The sequence below is a fragment of the Pocillopora damicornis genome, chromosome 4 (genome assembly GCF_964200805.1).
Source record: "Pocillopora damicornis chromosome 4, jaPocDami1.2, whole genome shotgun sequence".
NCBI lineage: Eukaryota > Metazoa > Cnidaria > Anthozoa > Scleractinia > Pocilloporidae > Pocillopora > Pocillopora damicornis.
This window is the reverse complement of record NC_142673.1, coordinates 28,366,031-28,382,228: the sequence shown is the minus strand read 5'-3', so window position 1 is coordinate 28,382,228 and position 16,198 is coordinate 28,366,031. Positions and strand designations below refer to the sequence as shown.

Sequence of the window (16,198 nt, the reverse complement as noted above, 5' to 3'; positions counted from 1 at the left end):
TTCGGTCGGTAGACAATGACTGGTTCATTAATCGGAAGCATATAAGTTACGGCCACGGTAAACACCGGCGTATAATGAGCCGCACGTCTTTGCCCAAAATTTTTACAATGAATCAGGGTTGCAGCTTATCAGCGAGAAAATCGGGAAGTCCCGCCATGATATATGTTTCTGGTTTATCGATACGTGCAAACAAGGAATTCCATTAATATTTCGATCACAACCTCGTTACTTTATTTTCAACATGTCCTTTATAAAAACGCTTGTGACAAACCTGTACTTACCCAAAATTGCGTTAATAGCAAAAACGGGCGAAGCAGCCTTTATGCAAAGGCTAATGGCTATGACTGGACTAAACTGTGCGTTTTAACATGCCAGCTTTTCAACATTTCAAATTTTATTGCTAAACTGAGCCAATGAAACAAAAGCAGCTAAAATTATCATGATGAGATAAAGATAGCTATTCAATGACGACCAAGAAAAAATAGCTGTGGCTGTGAAAAAAGATCTTTAGTAAACAAGGTATCGAGCTTTAGCTTGGTAAGCAAAACAAACAAAAAATATAAAGCAGGTGATTTCAGATCAGTCCGAATTGTGTTTCGTATAGTCCAGTCACAGGCAGAAAGCCTGTGAATATATGTATTATGTACTGAATATTTGAATTATGTTTTAAGAGAACGTCAGCAGTTGACATTCTCTTGATACATACAAAACTAAGATTTGTAACATTTGATCTCTTTGTTTTTGCAATTTTGTAAGTCAAATTTTTGTCGAATTAAACATGTTTGCCCATATCTCATAACCTCCAATGTTTTGTAGAGGTTTATGTCTTACAGATATAATACTGAGACCACACGTCACTTCACCTACACTATCTCCATGTTCTACTGCTTAAGTATCCCTAACTTCAATTTTCTGTCCCGATAATTTCAAGGATAAAGCACCACATCAATCTCAAACAAAATCTTGGTAAGCTCAGAAAATTTACATATAACATGTTCTCGCTGGATAGAGCTTCAATGGTCCTCTCAAAGCCCATCGCACTAATAATACATTTTTACCATCAAATCTCTGAGAGTTACATGTCAGATGATTCCTACCCCAAACATAACTTATGATTACCGCTATTGCTTAAGCAGGTACATTGCAATGTGATTATGTACCAAATGCATATGTTGTTATTACGTGACGGATCTATATAAGTGCTTGGGAAAATTCTTATTTGTAATGTGGTTGCTTTACAATTTTCAAATTAAGAGCTTCGCAGTAATGCAACGATAGGATAGGATATGGATAGGAGACGGACACCGCTTCCCAGCTACGGAATATCGGAGGTGACAGTGCTTTGTGAAAACGTTGAGAGCCGGTGAAACGATATGCACGGTTCAGCCCGTTTTACAGCTGGTTTACGCTTTTTATAAACAGCCTTAAAACTTTTGTTGGAAAAGGCAAAAAGAAACGGATTGAGTGCTGAGTTAAGGTAACCAAACATCAACAACACTGGGTGAACTTCGTAAGGAAACGGTTCCCAGTTTTCTCCGTCGATAGCACTAGCAATGGCAAAATAAAAGTAAGGTTGCCAGCAGAAGAACACCGCCAAAACGAACTTTGAAGTCGTCTTAGCCGCTTTGACATTTCTCAAATACACCTTTTTTTCACCCTTGGAGGGCTTTCGAGTCGAAGGAAAGGTACCTCTTTTGGTGGATCGATTGTTCTTGACAGCAATGCGATATATGAGGACGTAAAAAAAGCATGTGATCATCAGCGGAAGAATAACATTAAGAAAGGACGAAACAAGGACAAAGTTCTTTGTGTATGGCAGTATGCAGATGCCATCATCATCTGCTTCTCCTTCCTCTCGCCAACCCATGAGGACAAAAAACGGCCATAGTGGGTAATACAGCCAGATGATCGCTATAACAATTAAAGCTCTGGTTTGGGTCATGAACTGTGAATTCTTAAACCGCGACAAAGGATCACTGAGGGTTTTATATCGATCCACACTGATGATCAATAGGCTGAAAATCGAGATGGGTATAGTAATCATGTACACCACCTGCCAAACTATGCAGAATGCTCTTCCATGATTCCATGCACCGTCAAGGAAAAGTGATTCTATATCAAACGGTACCACGATCGTTGCCGCGAGAAAATCTGAAAGAGCCAAGGAAAAAATGAAAAGATTCGTGGGATTGTAGCGGAGATGCTGGTTAGCAAGTATTGCGAAACAGACCAAAACGTTTCCAAAGACCGCCACCACTGTGATAACTATGTAACAGGCTGCAACAGGATACGAAAACTCTGGTCTGAAACCAAAGAAAACGTCTTCGTCGGTGGACGGATCTGCAGCGGAACTGTTGTTCATTCTTAAGAGGCTGTTTTGGAACGTAAATATGTCGCGGCTCTAGGTTGTAAAGAACTGAACTAAAACTTTCCCCGTAGCTTACTGGAGTTTTCTACCTTTGTAACGCACCGGTCACTGCAGTATTCGATTTGCTCAACACAATAAAGCGCCAAAAGAAATTGATTATCGGCCGTCTCTTACAGCTTGAGATATTTTTAAGGTTTTAATTACCCGGTGGCACTTGATTTTGGCATAGTATACCATACTCAATATCACTCTGACGTCTCCTTATTTATTGAAACTGCAAAAAGAAACCTAGAATTTTCGATGACTATATCACTTTATAAAATAATTCAAACAGTACGCGCGCTCTGATTGGCCATAAAACCATTTTACATGAGCGTATGTAAACACGGTTTTCGTTCCTCTTTCATTAGTTATTTCATAAAAGAAATGTAAAATGGTTTCCGTGTTTACATAGCCTGATGTAAACACTTGGGAGTTTGGGAACCTCCCAAGTGTTTACATCAGGCTACGTAAACACGGAAACCATTTTACATTTCTTCAATGAAAAACTGACAGATTCAAATTGAACCAGACATTTTAAAAGATGTATGGTTCAATTTCCATGCGGCTTAAAAGCTCCAAAGACTTGGGTCAGATTTTCGTCTGCAACCAAGTGATATAACTGAGCCACAATAAAATATAACAAAAACGATAATAATGAGGAAACTTCTAAAAATAACTCTTCGGGCTTAAAAAAATGGATATTGCGTGAAATTTAAAATCTTGAAATATCTGAAACACAATGCTAACACAGAAATATTCATTATACTGTTACGTCTTATTTGGTTGAATTCATACCCGATATTTCACACATGCTGAAAGATTATATTTTCCAGAGATTAATGATTGAGTTGACATAATGCATTGTCTTGTATACTGGCCGGAGAGCTTTCCATCAAAATTATCATTATTGTGTTAAATCATCTAATGCGGTTCCCACTTATTTCCTAAATTAAAGTTAAGTATTACAGAACGTTGACCGGGAAAACTTCATTAAATTTTCTCAGTTTCTTTACAAAAGCATGCATATTGATCGGTCTGAGTCAATTTGGCAAACTTCAGCTCATCCTTTAGATGACATCTAGTGAAGTCTTTGTCATAAAAACATGTCGAAATCATTTCACCTTCACATACAGTATAGCTATAACCTATTTCATAGAACTCTAAAGGTCAACTTGGTAAGAAATTAACTATCTGGAAGCAGAGTGGTCGCGCTGATGGGGAACTGGGTCTATATCCTCTCATCCTGCATTTCATCAGAAATGATTTTGGTTGAGGTAAGTTCTGCATCTGCTCGTCAGCTGTGCCCTGTAAAACGCCTTTTAGTATGAATTTAAACAGTTCGATTTTTCTCATGTAATGTTTTTTTCGTTGTTTGCTTACATCCAACCTTAAAGATCCCTCTGATTTAAGTTTGGAGAGTGGTCTTCTAAGCTCTTTGTCAACATTCGCTCTGCTGAGAAAACGAACAGCTATAACTAGGAAGTTTAGGTTGAAACTACACTGTTTTAGTATCGTGTTAAATCTAGCAAGTTCAGTGACATTTGAATCCTAAAGAGAACCTTTTTGCATACACAGCTCTGAAGTTCTTCTTCCGAAATACGAACAGAAAGGGATTCAGCGCCGAGTTGAGAAAACCAAACATCAACAGCACCATGTAGACTTCGTGGTCAAACGATGTCCACTTTTTGCTGGTAATGGTGTCAGAGACAAGCCAAAGGGCGTATGGCAGCCAGCAGACGAAAATAGCCAACACGAATACCGAGCTCCTTTTGGCTGCCTTGATATTCTTCAGATACATCTCTTGTTGTTCATTCGTGAGTTATTCGGATGAATTATGCTTTGTATTGCTTAGAGCCTTCTCTTGCTTTCGTATTATGTGATATACTAGAACTTAAAACGATTGTTGCTGAAGGCGTACAAAAAGGGATTCAGCGCTGAATTAGGGTAGCCCAACCACAACAACGACATGTAAACTTTGCAAGGAAACGACTCTTTCCCTAGAATGGTTTCGACGATGATGAAATAACAGTATGGCTGCCAACAGAAGAAAAGCGCCAACAGGAGTGTGGCGGTTGTCTTAGCAGCTTTGACATTCTTGAAATACATCCTTTTTTCTTCTTTAGTAGGTTCCCGGATGGAGGGGAAAGCCATCTCGTTTGATATATCGATTGTTTTTGACAGCACTACGGTAAATAAAGAAAAAAAGAGCGAAGAATGTTGTATTCTTTAGTATAGGGCAGCATACAGTTGTCTTTATCATCTGGCTCTCCCTTTTCTCTCCAACCCATGAAGACAAAAAGTGCCTATAAAATGCTGTAGAGCCAGATTACCACGATGATTAGTAAGGCTCGTTTTTGGGTCATGAATTGTGAGCTCTTAAACCGAGCCAGAGGATCTCTGAGAGTCTTGTATCGATCCACGCATTTTGGATTACTTCAAACAATTTGACACCAGTGATGGAAACAAGCTAAATATTTGAAGCATCAATAATATATCCAATACTATTGGTCTGTTCAACCGCGATAATTGAGTTTTGGCAGAGTTCACTACTTTTGTTATTATTTTTAACTATGTCTCGACATCCGTTTGGAGTGACATTGGATGAGCAACTGACACTATTATCGGTAAAACATGCACAGCTGTTATCTTACTTACTCGGTGGGGAAACGTGATAGCTGCTGTATACAAAAAGGACTGAACCTAAAGCTGTAATCACGTGAAATGTCGCGAGAACAGGATAACAATAGGCATTCTGCGCGATGCTAAAAAAAGAGGAATGATGACGGAGCGAAGAGAGGCAGGAATCAACTCCATAGGTAAAAAAAACCTCACCTGAAGCAGCAGCTTTCTGACCAGACACGCTCTCGAGAAAAAGGTAAATCTGGCAATTAAGCAACCAAAATGATAAATTGTTGTGGATTTCTTCAAGTGCAATTTTACCGACATGCCTCCTCTTTGTAATGAGCGAGAGAAAAACACGTGCATAATCGTGTCGGTGCCTAGGATGTTGAAAAATCGTTCAAAACCGGGGGAAAAGGACGCCGAAATGAAATTCGAGATACCATTCTTTCTTCAAAAACAAATTAAACACTTCTTTCTTAGTTTGCTATCATCACTTAAATTAATATATCGTAGTCGATTGGGAAAGCTAGTTTACTTAAGTAGCTATCTCAATTAAGGATTTACCTTGTAGGCGAAAGAAACGCCCTTTGTCGCTAGTTGATTAGCCCTGACTCCCTCCTGAGGCAACTGTGTCCTCATTACAAAGCCTTGGGCTCGCACTTATTGGCTACAAAAACCGCATACAGCACGTAGTGAGGGCTTAGCTAGAGATTCGCAGGTCGACCGTCTTTGAGGATAGGGTTTCAACAGACGCGTAACACGATCGCACGGATCTACGATCAATCATTACGATCGATCGCACGGATCTACGATCAATCATTACGATCAAGACGCGCTGCGAAGGGGAAATGCAATAAATTGAGACTCTTCTGTTCCGTGTTACTTCACAGTTCAATTTTCGCTCCTCAGTTCGTTGCGTTCGTTGTTGGGTTTACTTCCTCTTTTGAGCCAGCGAGGTCGGTCAGCGAGAAAATTTCCAAAGCACTCTGGGACGGATCCTGGGACAGCGGAAACTAAAGAGAATGTTGATATGGTATCTGGCGGTATTTGAAGTTTAAAACAATCATGTTTGGAAAGAAAAAGCCCAATGATCCCTCTGCTGAATGGACAAAGACTGGCAGTTTTGTTCACAAGCCTCAGAGGGGATGGCTTCATTCAGACAATTCGCTGAAGGAAGGCGGAGTTTGTTACGCTGTGAAAGTGAGTTGATGCTATGATCGATATTTTGAAACTCAAATAATTTTCATACAAATTAATTCAGTGAGTCCATTCACGTTCGATTTCAAGGTATTTTTGTTTCTCCCCTGTAAATCTGTTACAAATCAGAGTTTGATTATATTCAAGTCGAGGCAACTTTGATTCGCGGCCATCAAAATACCGCACAAGAGGGATCTTATCAGAATTAGTGTTTCAATCGATGAGGATTCCGAATTAATCTGTTTTTAATCATTGTTCACAGTATGTTGGCTGTTTACAAGTTCTAAAGTCTATGCGAACTCTCCCTTACGATCTTCGACAACAAGTTACAAGGTAAAATTTTGACTCTAACGAACATCAGGAACTGCTACGCAGTAATACTATACGTATACATGTTCACTCATGTTATTTAAAAACAAAAGAACGTAACAAGGTTTCTATCTGACATCATCGATGAAATAGCGTCCCATGAAATCATAAAATAGTGGCTCCAAAATAAGGCAAAGATTATGCTCTTTTTCCTGTGTATCTAAATGACTATAAATGACTATCTAAGTTTGTAAACAGTAATTGATTTTTTGAGAAAGATTGAGTTACATTTTTTTTTTATCACGCAAACATCATGATTTAATATTCATACCTTTGAGTTGGTAAAATTTTTAGAGTTATTGTATACTTTACATTCGCAGATCTTGAAATACTTTAAATGAACTACAGTATATCTCAGTTTAAGTGTTTCAGAAGAGGAAAAGTGTTCTTGGTCTTAAGTTTAATTCTTGCGGCTACCATGTTTGACCCCCCTATGGTTATAGTTTCCGACCTGTTTATTTCGTCAACATAAAATTTATGTGGTAATGCAGTGACATTCATGTAGTATCACTGAGGCTCACTAACTCCTGGCTTATCTGGGAATTGAAGTGTACAGTACAAATCTCCAAGTCTCTCTTGGCAGTTCAAGTGACAGTAAATCTCTCATATGAAGTTGACTTGGATTTTGGACTCAAAGATTATTTTTTTGTCTTTAAACAAAAATGAAAAGGGATTATGAAAAAAAGTTGGGTTTTTTTAGGCTAGCTAGGGGGTATTTTTTCTTTTTTAAAATGGTGAGTGTTCTTTCTAATGGCTTTTCATTGGTTAAGAGAGACTGACCAAAGTGAAAAATTACCAAATTTAGACAGGGGCCTATTTTACCTATTTTGCCTATTTTGAGTAATGGGTATTCTTTGCAATGACTTTTTATTGACTGAGAGAGGCTGACTAAAGTGAAAATTACCAAATTTAGGAAGAGTTGGGGATGTGACTCAGAGTAATTCCAGAGGGTGGTGTCTTTATGGTAGTGTGATGTGGATATCAAAATAGAATCATTAGCAATGTTTACTCTTTTTTTTACTTTTTAAATCTCAAAACTTATGTAACTATTATTTGCACTTCAATCTACAATATATTTCTTGTTTAATTAGCTCTGAGAATTTGCTTTTAAATCAAACAATATTCCTTACTGAATATTTTTCTTCAGTTTCATTTACATTCCTCTCTGAGGTAAAAGAGATAACCGTCAAAGAATTATGTGATGGATATTCAATTTTCCCTGTTCAAACTCTCATACAATTTTGCTGCAGACCTATTAACCAAATAACTCCCAGGATGTGATTTTTAATTCTTCCCTCTAGCTGCTATATATTTCCTTCTAAATTAGTAACAAGAATTTGGTGTTAGATCAAGAAAACAACTACCTGGAGTGACAAGTTTGAATATTCTCATTGCCTGTGTGCTGGATAATGTATAGATATAATGGAGAGAAGTTATCTGTCAATCACTTCTGGCAATAAAATAATTTAATAAATAAAGTATTGATTCAGAAACATTTTTGACCTCAAATGTGTTTTGATGTACGGCATAAAAATTGTTATCAATTATTTTTGTTGGTCATGGTGATATTTTTTGCATTGTAGGGAAGCTATCTTGAGATGTTCTGAAGCTGCTGGCTATCAGCTGTCAAGGAGAAAGAAGGTATGTTATGGAGAAAGGTAATAACTTTAGAAAAAATTTTCAACCAGCATAATTAAAAGTTATCAATGGCTTTTAATGTCCTTTTTACTCTTCTGCTCCCTCTCTGATATCTTTCACAGTGGCCATGGTATACAGGGAAAAAAACAATCACCAACAACTTGAGTGTTCCTGTACATTTTCTTTATTGAAAATAAAATCTTTTTTCTAGAGGGCTGTACTTCCACAAAGCTTTTTATCATGATGATATATTTTGAGTTAGGTATATGATTGGTCAAAATTTTTAACGGCATTTTTTGTGGTCTTTATCAGGCAGGAAAGAACATACAAAAGCTTCTAGGAGGTAATGATTGGAAGGATGTACTATTGTTAAGTCAGTTATGCTATAATTTGTTTTTTGGAACTGTGACTATTACTTTTTTGATTACCCTGCTCAAAATTAAACATGACTTTCTATGTTTGTTGAACACAAGTTATGCAGTTTATGATAAGGATGCATTAACTTGAATGTTCATGTACCTTGCACATTTAATTAAGGCTTTTTCATAATCTTGAACTTTATTCAAGTGTTAAATGAATCCCAAAAAATGTGGTAGTCCTTTTGATATTATGAAACTGAATGCTGTTCATACAACTTGTGAAAGAGCCTGTACACATGATAAAGGTTTTTTCTTTATCTGTGGGAGCCTGCTGAGGATAAAAATGTTACCCTGTTGACACAAAAAAATGTGAGAAGCAAGAAGATTTTATGAGTTCCTATTTTACATGTGGATGTGGGCTGCTTATTTGAAACAGTTTTTTTATATTCCAAATTGAAAACAATTATTATCAGTAAGACTAGCAGTTTTCTTTTCTCCCTTGTAAAATATTTAGAAGTCCCTGGTATGGCAAACTCTGGCTGTGCTGTCAACATGACACTGTCATCCCTTGGTATCAAGTTGACAAGCATTGAAAATGGTAGAATTGTCGCTAATCATGACATGCAAGGGATTTCATTTGCTAGTGGAGGAGAAAAGGTATTTGATGGACAAGTCTAAGTATAGAATGTGGATCTAATTGCAGCAAGAGGTGAATAAAGTTTTCAACTTAAGGCAGACTGTTGTCATTCAATCCTTGTGGTTGTTTAGAGTTTCTCATTATTTGAATTGACAACTATGCTTAGTGGCAAGATTACTGCGCCAGATTTTAAATAAATAAATTTATACAAAGCAAACTTTTGTCTCTTTCAAATAAAGCAAATTTCATTAACTGAGGTTAAAAAACCCTTTCTCAGCTATAACATATTTGCTTGTTGTCAGTTGTATTTGACGTGCATTGATACACTTTTCACAGTGGAGATTAAAGTATATGGTTTGTCGAGCTGTTACCTTAAAAATCCCCTTGATCAGCGTAAACAATTGTTTTTGGTTTCCCTATGAAACACATTGGTTTCTAGTAATTATTATTTTGCTCTTTTAAATCTGTCATAAAAATAGTCTCTGTAGAATGTAATGTCACGTGTCATAGACCCTAGAGCTAAGCTAAAAAAAAAATTTTGTGGAACATTTTTTTTTTAATAGGACTGCATTGATATGATAGGATATGTGGCAAAAGATCATGTTAATGGAAGAGGTTTGTATTTTGTAATGGTTTTCATTTGTATAGATAACAGATAAGGAAGGATCGTCTTTTAGACTGAGTCTGAAATATATTTATGTTACATGTTCTGTTTACAGTTGTAGTGTTACAACATTCTTCTATATAAATTACAATCTAATTGCATCACAGATAAGTGTATTTTCTAAATTTGTGAAACATGTATACATTACGCTCACTTTTTCTTACTTGATATGGACAATTGCATGTATGTACAATCAAATAACAAATTCATTTTTTTACAGCAGTTTCAGTAACATGCCAAGTTACTGACATAACATACAATTAAAAACAAATGCGGGATTACTGTTTAGATTATGCTAGCCATCTTAATGTCAAGTGTGGCTGCCTCTCTTTCAAGCCATTTGTGGTTATTGTACCCCATGTATAGTTTATAATTGCTGTAATTTAATTGTAACTGTTAAGTACAAAATACATTTGTTATAGTTAGTACATGACTTTGTATTCATATATGATGCATTTTAATGAAAGCTTACATATAATAACATCTATTTTCTTTCAGCTTGTTTTGTTCTGGATTGTGGAGGTGGGCTAGCTTATGATGTGATCAACACCATAGGACAAGCCTTTGAAATCCGTTTTAAGATGTTTTTACAGAATCCACCTCTTGCCACTGAGGTTCCTGAAAGGTAAGATGCAGAGACCACATGGTTGTTCTATACTCAGCTGTAGAAACATGACCAGCAAAGTTAACGCCTTCAGTGTCTTCCTCCTCTGTTCTACTCCCTCTGATATACCGTGAGTCTACTGTGCTTCTAGAGCTAAGTGATTTGGCAAATTGGTAGTTGTTAAGAGTTTCAAAGCTGACGTTTGAAGCATTAGCCCCTCATCAGGGTGAGTGGCCAATTACCTTTTTATACTCTTCCACTGATGCAGCACCACAGTTGCTTTAGAAACAAGAGCAGCTCATATTATGCTTTGTGTTCTGGTGACTTTAACTTGTCCCATTCTCTTGTCAAATTTTTCAAAATTATTTAGATAATGATGTAGCATTGTCTCTTATTGCTTTGAAGGTAGTTGGAGCCTCAGAGATATTTTGTTACTGTCACTTCCAGTTGTGACCAATGGTTAAATATTCACTATTGTTTGTTGAATGTGCGATACAATGAGTGAAATTTAAACTATTTGCTTACAGATTTTCGGATACATTGTTTGATGAGAGTGAAGATCATACCTATGAGATGGAGTATGAAGAACCAAAGAATGATGGATCACATGTATGAACACATTGCTTAGTTGTTCGCAGAAAGCATATTGAATCATTAAACTAGTCATCAAGAATAATGGAAACTGAAACTATCAGTTAACAAGTTCTGACCGAATTTGTCAAATTCGTTAAGAGTCAAGCTTGTTCATTAGGTTTTTTTTTATATGCACAGCTCCTATCTGCCCCCTTTTTTCTCCTCCTGGTTGAGGGATTGAAATAAAAGAATGTTACGCGGCCCACTCAATAGCTGAGGTCATTTTGTCTTGTCGTGTGATTCTGACAGCTCATGGAGGCCATATTCTTTTTTTTTTTACTTTTTTGCAGTTGAGCAGACACAAAGCTTTGCATTATTTCCTTGAAAACACAATGAATACACATGAGTCAAGTGGATTAAATTTTGCAGGAAATTACTTTAAGGTCGCTCAAGGGGCTTTTGATGTAAAGAAAGATAGAAATAAATAATAATTCATTGGTTATTTATTTTCACTCATCTTCAGTTGCCTTCGCATGCATATGAAGCTCCAATTGATTCACGGCCAGCTGGTTACATGACGCTGAGAAACACATCATCAGATGCACTTGGAGACTATGACAATCCCAACAGACTGATGAATGCACATGGCTACGATGTCCCCAAAGGATCTTTGGTGGGTTACGAAGCCCCCAAGATCCAACACAAAGGTAAGGTTGGTTATGATGTGGACCATGTAATCTCGTAAGAAGTGTGAGTACAAATACTTTCCTATAAGCTTTTGAAGGTAATTTAATGAGTTTTCTTAACTGAGTTTTATGTAATAATGTGAATTGGCCACCGTAGAGAGTTTCTGAAGCTGGTGTTTCTCGTTTGACTCGTTTTTTTCTCTCCTTTCAACTTTAGGTGACTATGAGAATCCATCAGCGCGATCTAATAGCAGAAATGGCGTAAACCAGCCCGGTAGCCTTAAGTTCGCTGCAGGGGCGTGTTATGAGAATCCTAACGGTGCTGCTTTCTACGAGAATCCGCTTGCTACTCCTAGAGTACCTGATAGAAGTGATAGCTTGGAGAGACATCCAGTTGACCAGCTAGACTTTTCAACATACGCTAACCCTTCCTCTCCACCCTCTGGATCAGGTGGTTAATTATTTTGTTTCGTACCTGCTCATTAGCATATTCTGCCCTTTAAAAACGTTTCCTTAGTACAGAAAACTTACTTTTAGAGATCGCCTCAAAGCCTTTTAATGCAAGGTTTCTAGAACTTTTTTTCTACTCTATGGATGGCGTGCATTTTAAGTCTCCACATACTCTTCTGTTTAAACTACAGCTTTTTTTAATTTTCAATTTTGGTTGTGTTTTGGTAAATCTTTCGGAAAGAGTGTTTCTTTTCAATACGTGATACATCATTTAGTTTCTTATACCTTACGGAAAAACTTTCAAACATTCACACAGTGTGGTGTGTAATAACTTAGTGAGGTCAGATAAAAGTTTTTCGAGTAAAAATGTTTTAACCCATGTACAGACTTCTTCTTACATTCTTACTTGTGAGTTTAAATGTATAGATGTCGATATATTATCTTCATTTCATTTATCTAACGATGGGTAGATTGAATGTGTATTTCTTTGTTTTTTTCTCTTTAGAGAAAGAAAATAAGTGGGCAACATTTGATGAGGAGATGCCACCTCCTCCACTCCCAGCGGTAACTTATCCGGATAATCACGATTACCATACTCCCCGCCCCACCCCCACCCCAAGGAAAAGGCCCCCTGTACCTAAACCATATGCTGCGACTAAGTCAGAGAAAGAAAAGGAAGACCGACAGCAGCATCAGCAACAATCAGCGCCAACAGATGGTACATTTACATTGTAACCTATAAAATAGTTTGTTCATTGGCTAATTATTTTCCGTAATCGTCCAGAGTGCGTGAGAAATTTGACAAAGGAGGAATTTAACCCTTTGACCGCTAAGAGTGACTAACATCTAATTTCTCTTTACAACATCACCCCTGTATCACACACTTACGGTCAGGAGAAGGAAATGATCACCATCTAAAAAAGCTCGTGATTGTTTGACAAATTCTCCTTGTCAGCACCTTAAAAAAATGTATAGCGAACCGTTGGGAGAATATGAATACTGATGCTAAAGCTATTTCTTTGGCGTACTTTAAAAAAGAGAAAATTCGGGACGCTCATTGACCACTAACCGACAATCGGTGATGTTCAGGTTATTCTGATCTATGTAATGATTTTGTCAAGAAAACTCTGGCCCGACATCCAAGGCGTATTTTTTTAAACAAGAAAATTCAGGGCAAATTTTTGTAAACAAGAATAGGAAATGTGGAGGTTTGGCAGGCTGTACCAAGGATTTTCGTTTTCATGGGATCTTTTCCATCACAGATGCTCAATCCACCCCTCTTGAGTCTGAGGTGTGGTACCACGGTCCAATGTCTCGTGCCGAAGCTGAACTTCTTTTAGAAGATGAAGGAGACTTCCTGGTGAGAGAGAGTAAATCAAAGGCGGGACAGTATGTGCTGTCTGGAGTTCAAAACGGACAGCCTCGACATTTGTTGTTGGTGGATCCAGAGGGCAAGGTTCGTACAGCCTTTTGCCACGCTGAGAAATCTTTTTTATTTATGACGATGTTGTTATAGTAAAGCGTTGTTAACTATCAGAACGCTACATTGCTTCAATTTTCATTAGGGTGATGATATTTTGCCTGGGTGGGGCACTAGTCTAGTATTTTTGATTGATTATTGGTCACAAAAATTTCCTGCATCCCTTCGCTACAGTCTGTTCCGTTTTCTTTAAGCCAAACGGAGTCGCGCGAAGGAATTCTGTCGCCCCATGCCCACACGCGGCTCCCGCTTCATCCATGCTCCCTCACGGCATAAAAGAAACGAAAAAGACTTGAAAGCAGGCTAGTTGGAATTACCACGCTTGTGTGAGAGGGAAGGGTCTCGCCTCGGCGCATTGGACCCTTTGATGCGTACTCTTGCGCGCAACCACGACTACGCAAACAATTTACCAATTTCTGCAATCCTGTTTCAACAGTTTTCACGGCCAAACACGCTAACAAGTTAAATCTTGGATAATTATTTACTTCGATATGTTGAATATGAAATTCAATAAATTGGTACTTCCCAACTTGTTTTTTTGAGCGAGGGTTTGATTGCGCAGCAAGTCCTTAGCTTCATTCTCTGTCTCGGACCCGGACCTTAATGAAGTCGTCAAGTCCTGTTGCTCTGGTGCGTTTTTTTCTAAGTCAGACCAGTAATTAATAATGGTTTTTTCAAAAGCGAAAGTCGTCTTTTTAACTACAGGTTAACTCTTGGTTTTTGTCCTCCACAGGTTCGAACGAAAGATCGCGAGTTTTCAAGTGTTCAAGAGCTCGTTGTATACCATGTAAACCACGCTGTGCCAATCATCTCGTCGGGTAGCCAGGTCACAATAACACACCCTGTTCACAAGCAATAACTGTTTTAACCTAACAACGATTCTTTTTAAGGCTAACCTTTGTGAAAACTGCAGCGACTTGAATCAATTATGTAAGTGCGTTTTAGTTTGACTCGTCTGATGCCCACACTACCGCTTCGTTTCAGCAAGTTAAGTGTGGTACTTCAAATACTTTGCATAAATACTGATTTGTAAAAACGATAGGAATTTATAGGGCGGGGCTGTGTTCATTAACTTTTAAGACACTTTCAGAATCGTCGTTTGATTTGAGGAGAGCAGCGTTGCGATTTCTTCAAAGTACTCTCAGCTAATGAAGCCAAAGTTCATAAGCTGAATTCTTTTTATAAAGTTTTGTACAAATAATACTTGTAAGGTTTTGTAAAACTTCGCTAACACAACTTTTTGATCAAGTATTGCATCGCACACAACACGATAGGAGTTAATGTTTAGTACAGGTATTGACAAAAGTATGATGTATTGTAGAGGGATTTTGAGGAAGGATGTTCATCAGAATGGTATAGAGCATTTTGATTGAGTGCCCAGTACCCCAAACCGTAGTAATTAGTACAGTCAATCATAACAGAGGCAAATATCTCAGAGGTCAATCAGAATGCGAAGCAAAAGTAAAGAAACTATCTAAAGTGCGGGAAAATGCCGTCGTGTGACCAAGTTGTTATGATTGGTTTAAGTTTAGCATCTGATATGATTTGGATGTTAGCGCGAGTTCTACGAACTATTTACCGAACTTACTAATGCAAGAACAATGAAATCCCAGAGGACTTTCGTAAAAACTGTTCCACAGTCAATCCAATTTTTTCTACAACCTTTGTAGAATAATTTAGTACAGTTATTAATATAATATAAAAACGAGATTTGCCAGATTGACTACTTTTTAGAATGCTGATCAACTGATTGAAATAAACCTGATAACTAGCAGCTCATGAATAAAAAGATGAATATGCATGTTAACACCAGCAAGCTCTGGTTTGGTTTTAAAGCTAGAAATTGTTGCCCAGAAATACAAATAGTAATAGCAGGTCTATTATTTTAAACTGAAAATCAAGTAATTTTACACTTTTTCTCCGCACAACTCTTCTTGTAGTATTACTAGAGTTGACACTTTTTTATATAACAACAGGTAGGAAAAGAATGCACTGTTGCCCTGACGTTCAATTTTATTTCAAGTAAACAGTTCTGTTAAACTGTTTTTTTCTTATTTGAGAAAACATAAAAGACGACCCTAATTGTTGTATCACTCATATAACAATAAAAATCTTTGATCAGCACCCAAACTTTCAAGGTAGCATCGATTGTAGTATTTGTTACGTGGTTTAAGAAGAGGTTTAAATGTTTTTTTTCGGTCACAAGGTTTAAAAAACCGAAGCACTCTGGTGTAGGAAAGGGTTGTTAATTGCTGTATTTGAAATAAATGTTACTTGAATTTCTACATGTTAAATTTACTGGGTTTTTGAATCATGATCAACCAAAAACGGGAGATCTCCTAGAGGTGTTTCAAACACGAAGAAGAAATAATTTGAAGGTTCAAGGCTTTGAAGTCTGAAAAAAACACTGCCTTCAGTGTAAGATGATGGTATGGATACACCAGTTAAGATAATTATTTTCCCAAAAGTCGCATCTTCTTCGAGCAAATTACTGACGGTAACCTCTTAG

The 16,198-nt window shown here is 37.3% G+C and overlaps 3 protein-coding genes across 3 annotated transcripts; 1 reads left to right on the top strand and 2 right to left on the bottom strand.

The window, feature by feature from the left end:
- Nucleotides 1-206: 206 nt before the first annotated feature.
- LOC149047566 (histamine H2 receptor-like) lies at nucleotides 207-2,506 on the bottom strand. Its single transcript, XM_089204646.1, has one exon. The coding sequence runs from the start codon at nucleotides 2,360-2,362 to the stop codon at nucleotides 1,316-1,318; it is 1,047 nt and encodes a 348-aa protein (XP_089060772.1). The 5' UTR covers nucleotides 2,363-2,506; the 3' UTR covers nucleotides 207-1,315.
- Nucleotides 2,507-3,166: 660 nt separating this feature from the next.
- LOC149047565 (tyramine receptor Ser-2-like) lies at nucleotides 3,167-5,969 on the bottom strand. The gene is made up of 3 exons (XM_089204647.1): nucleotides 5,597-5,969; nucleotides 5,243-5,291; nucleotides 3,167-4,593 (listed from the first exon to the last, which is right to left on the bottom strand). Exons 1-3 carry the CDS (start codon nucleotides 5,669-5,671, stop codon nucleotides 4,295-4,297), a joined length of 423 nt encoding a protein of 140 aa, XP_089060773.1. The 5' UTR covers nucleotides 5,672-5,969; the 3' UTR covers nucleotides 3,167-4,294.
- On the top strand, nucleotides 5,735-15,974 carry LOC113682635 (SHC-transforming protein 1). Its single transcript, XM_027199802.2, has 13 exons — nucleotides 5,735-6,232; nucleotides 6,492-6,562; nucleotides 8,182-8,239; nucleotides 8,549-8,579; nucleotides 9,110-9,252; nucleotides 9,796-9,847; nucleotides 10,395-10,521; nucleotides 11,028-11,109; nucleotides 11,597-11,780; nucleotides 11,977-12,210; nucleotides 12,715-12,927; nucleotides 13,472-13,665; nucleotides 14,423-15,974. Exons 1-13 carry the CDS (start codon nucleotides 6,098-6,100, stop codon nucleotides 14,546-14,548), a joined length of 1,650 nt encoding a protein of 549 aa, XP_027055603.2. The 5' UTR covers nucleotides 5,735-6,097; the 3' UTR covers nucleotides 14,549-15,974.
- Nucleotides 15,975-16,198: the final 224 nt, after the last annotated feature.

What these genes read in the sequence shown, in the direction of transcription:
- LOC149047566 (XM_089204646.1), bottom strand. Translation starts at nt 2,362, where the DNA reads ATGAACAACAGTTCCGCTGCAGATCCGTCCACCGACGAAGACGTTTTC.
- LOC149047565 (XM_089204647.1), bottom strand. Translation starts at nt 5,671, where the DNA reads ATGAGGACACAGTTGCCTCAGGAGGGAGTCAGGGCTAATCAACTAGCG. An exon ending in GCGTTTCTTTCGCCTACAAG is followed by an intron (nt 5,292 to 5,596) that starts GTAAATCCTTAA and finishes CTTAATTGCCAG; the next exon opens with ATTTACCTTTTTCTCGAGAG. An exon ending in TCAGAAAGCTGCTGCTTCAG is followed by an intron (nt 4,594 to 5,242) that starts GTGAGGTTTTTT and finishes TATTTACCGTAG; the next exon opens with TGCTGTCAAAAACAATCGAT.
- LOC113682635 (XM_027199802.2), top strand. Translation starts at nt 6,098, where the DNA reads ATGTTTGGAAAGAAAAAGCCCAATGATCCCTCTGCTGAATGGACAAAG. An exon ending in GAGTTTGTTACGCTGTGAAA is followed by an intron (nt 6,233 to 6,491) that starts GTGAGTTGATGC and finishes CATTGTTCACAG; the next exon opens with TATGTTGGCTGTTTACAAGT. An exon ending in AGATCATGTTAATGGAAGAG is followed by an intron (nt 9,848 to 10,394) that starts GTTTGTATTTTG and finishes ATTTTCTTTCAG; the next exon opens with CTTGTTTTGTTCTGGATTGT.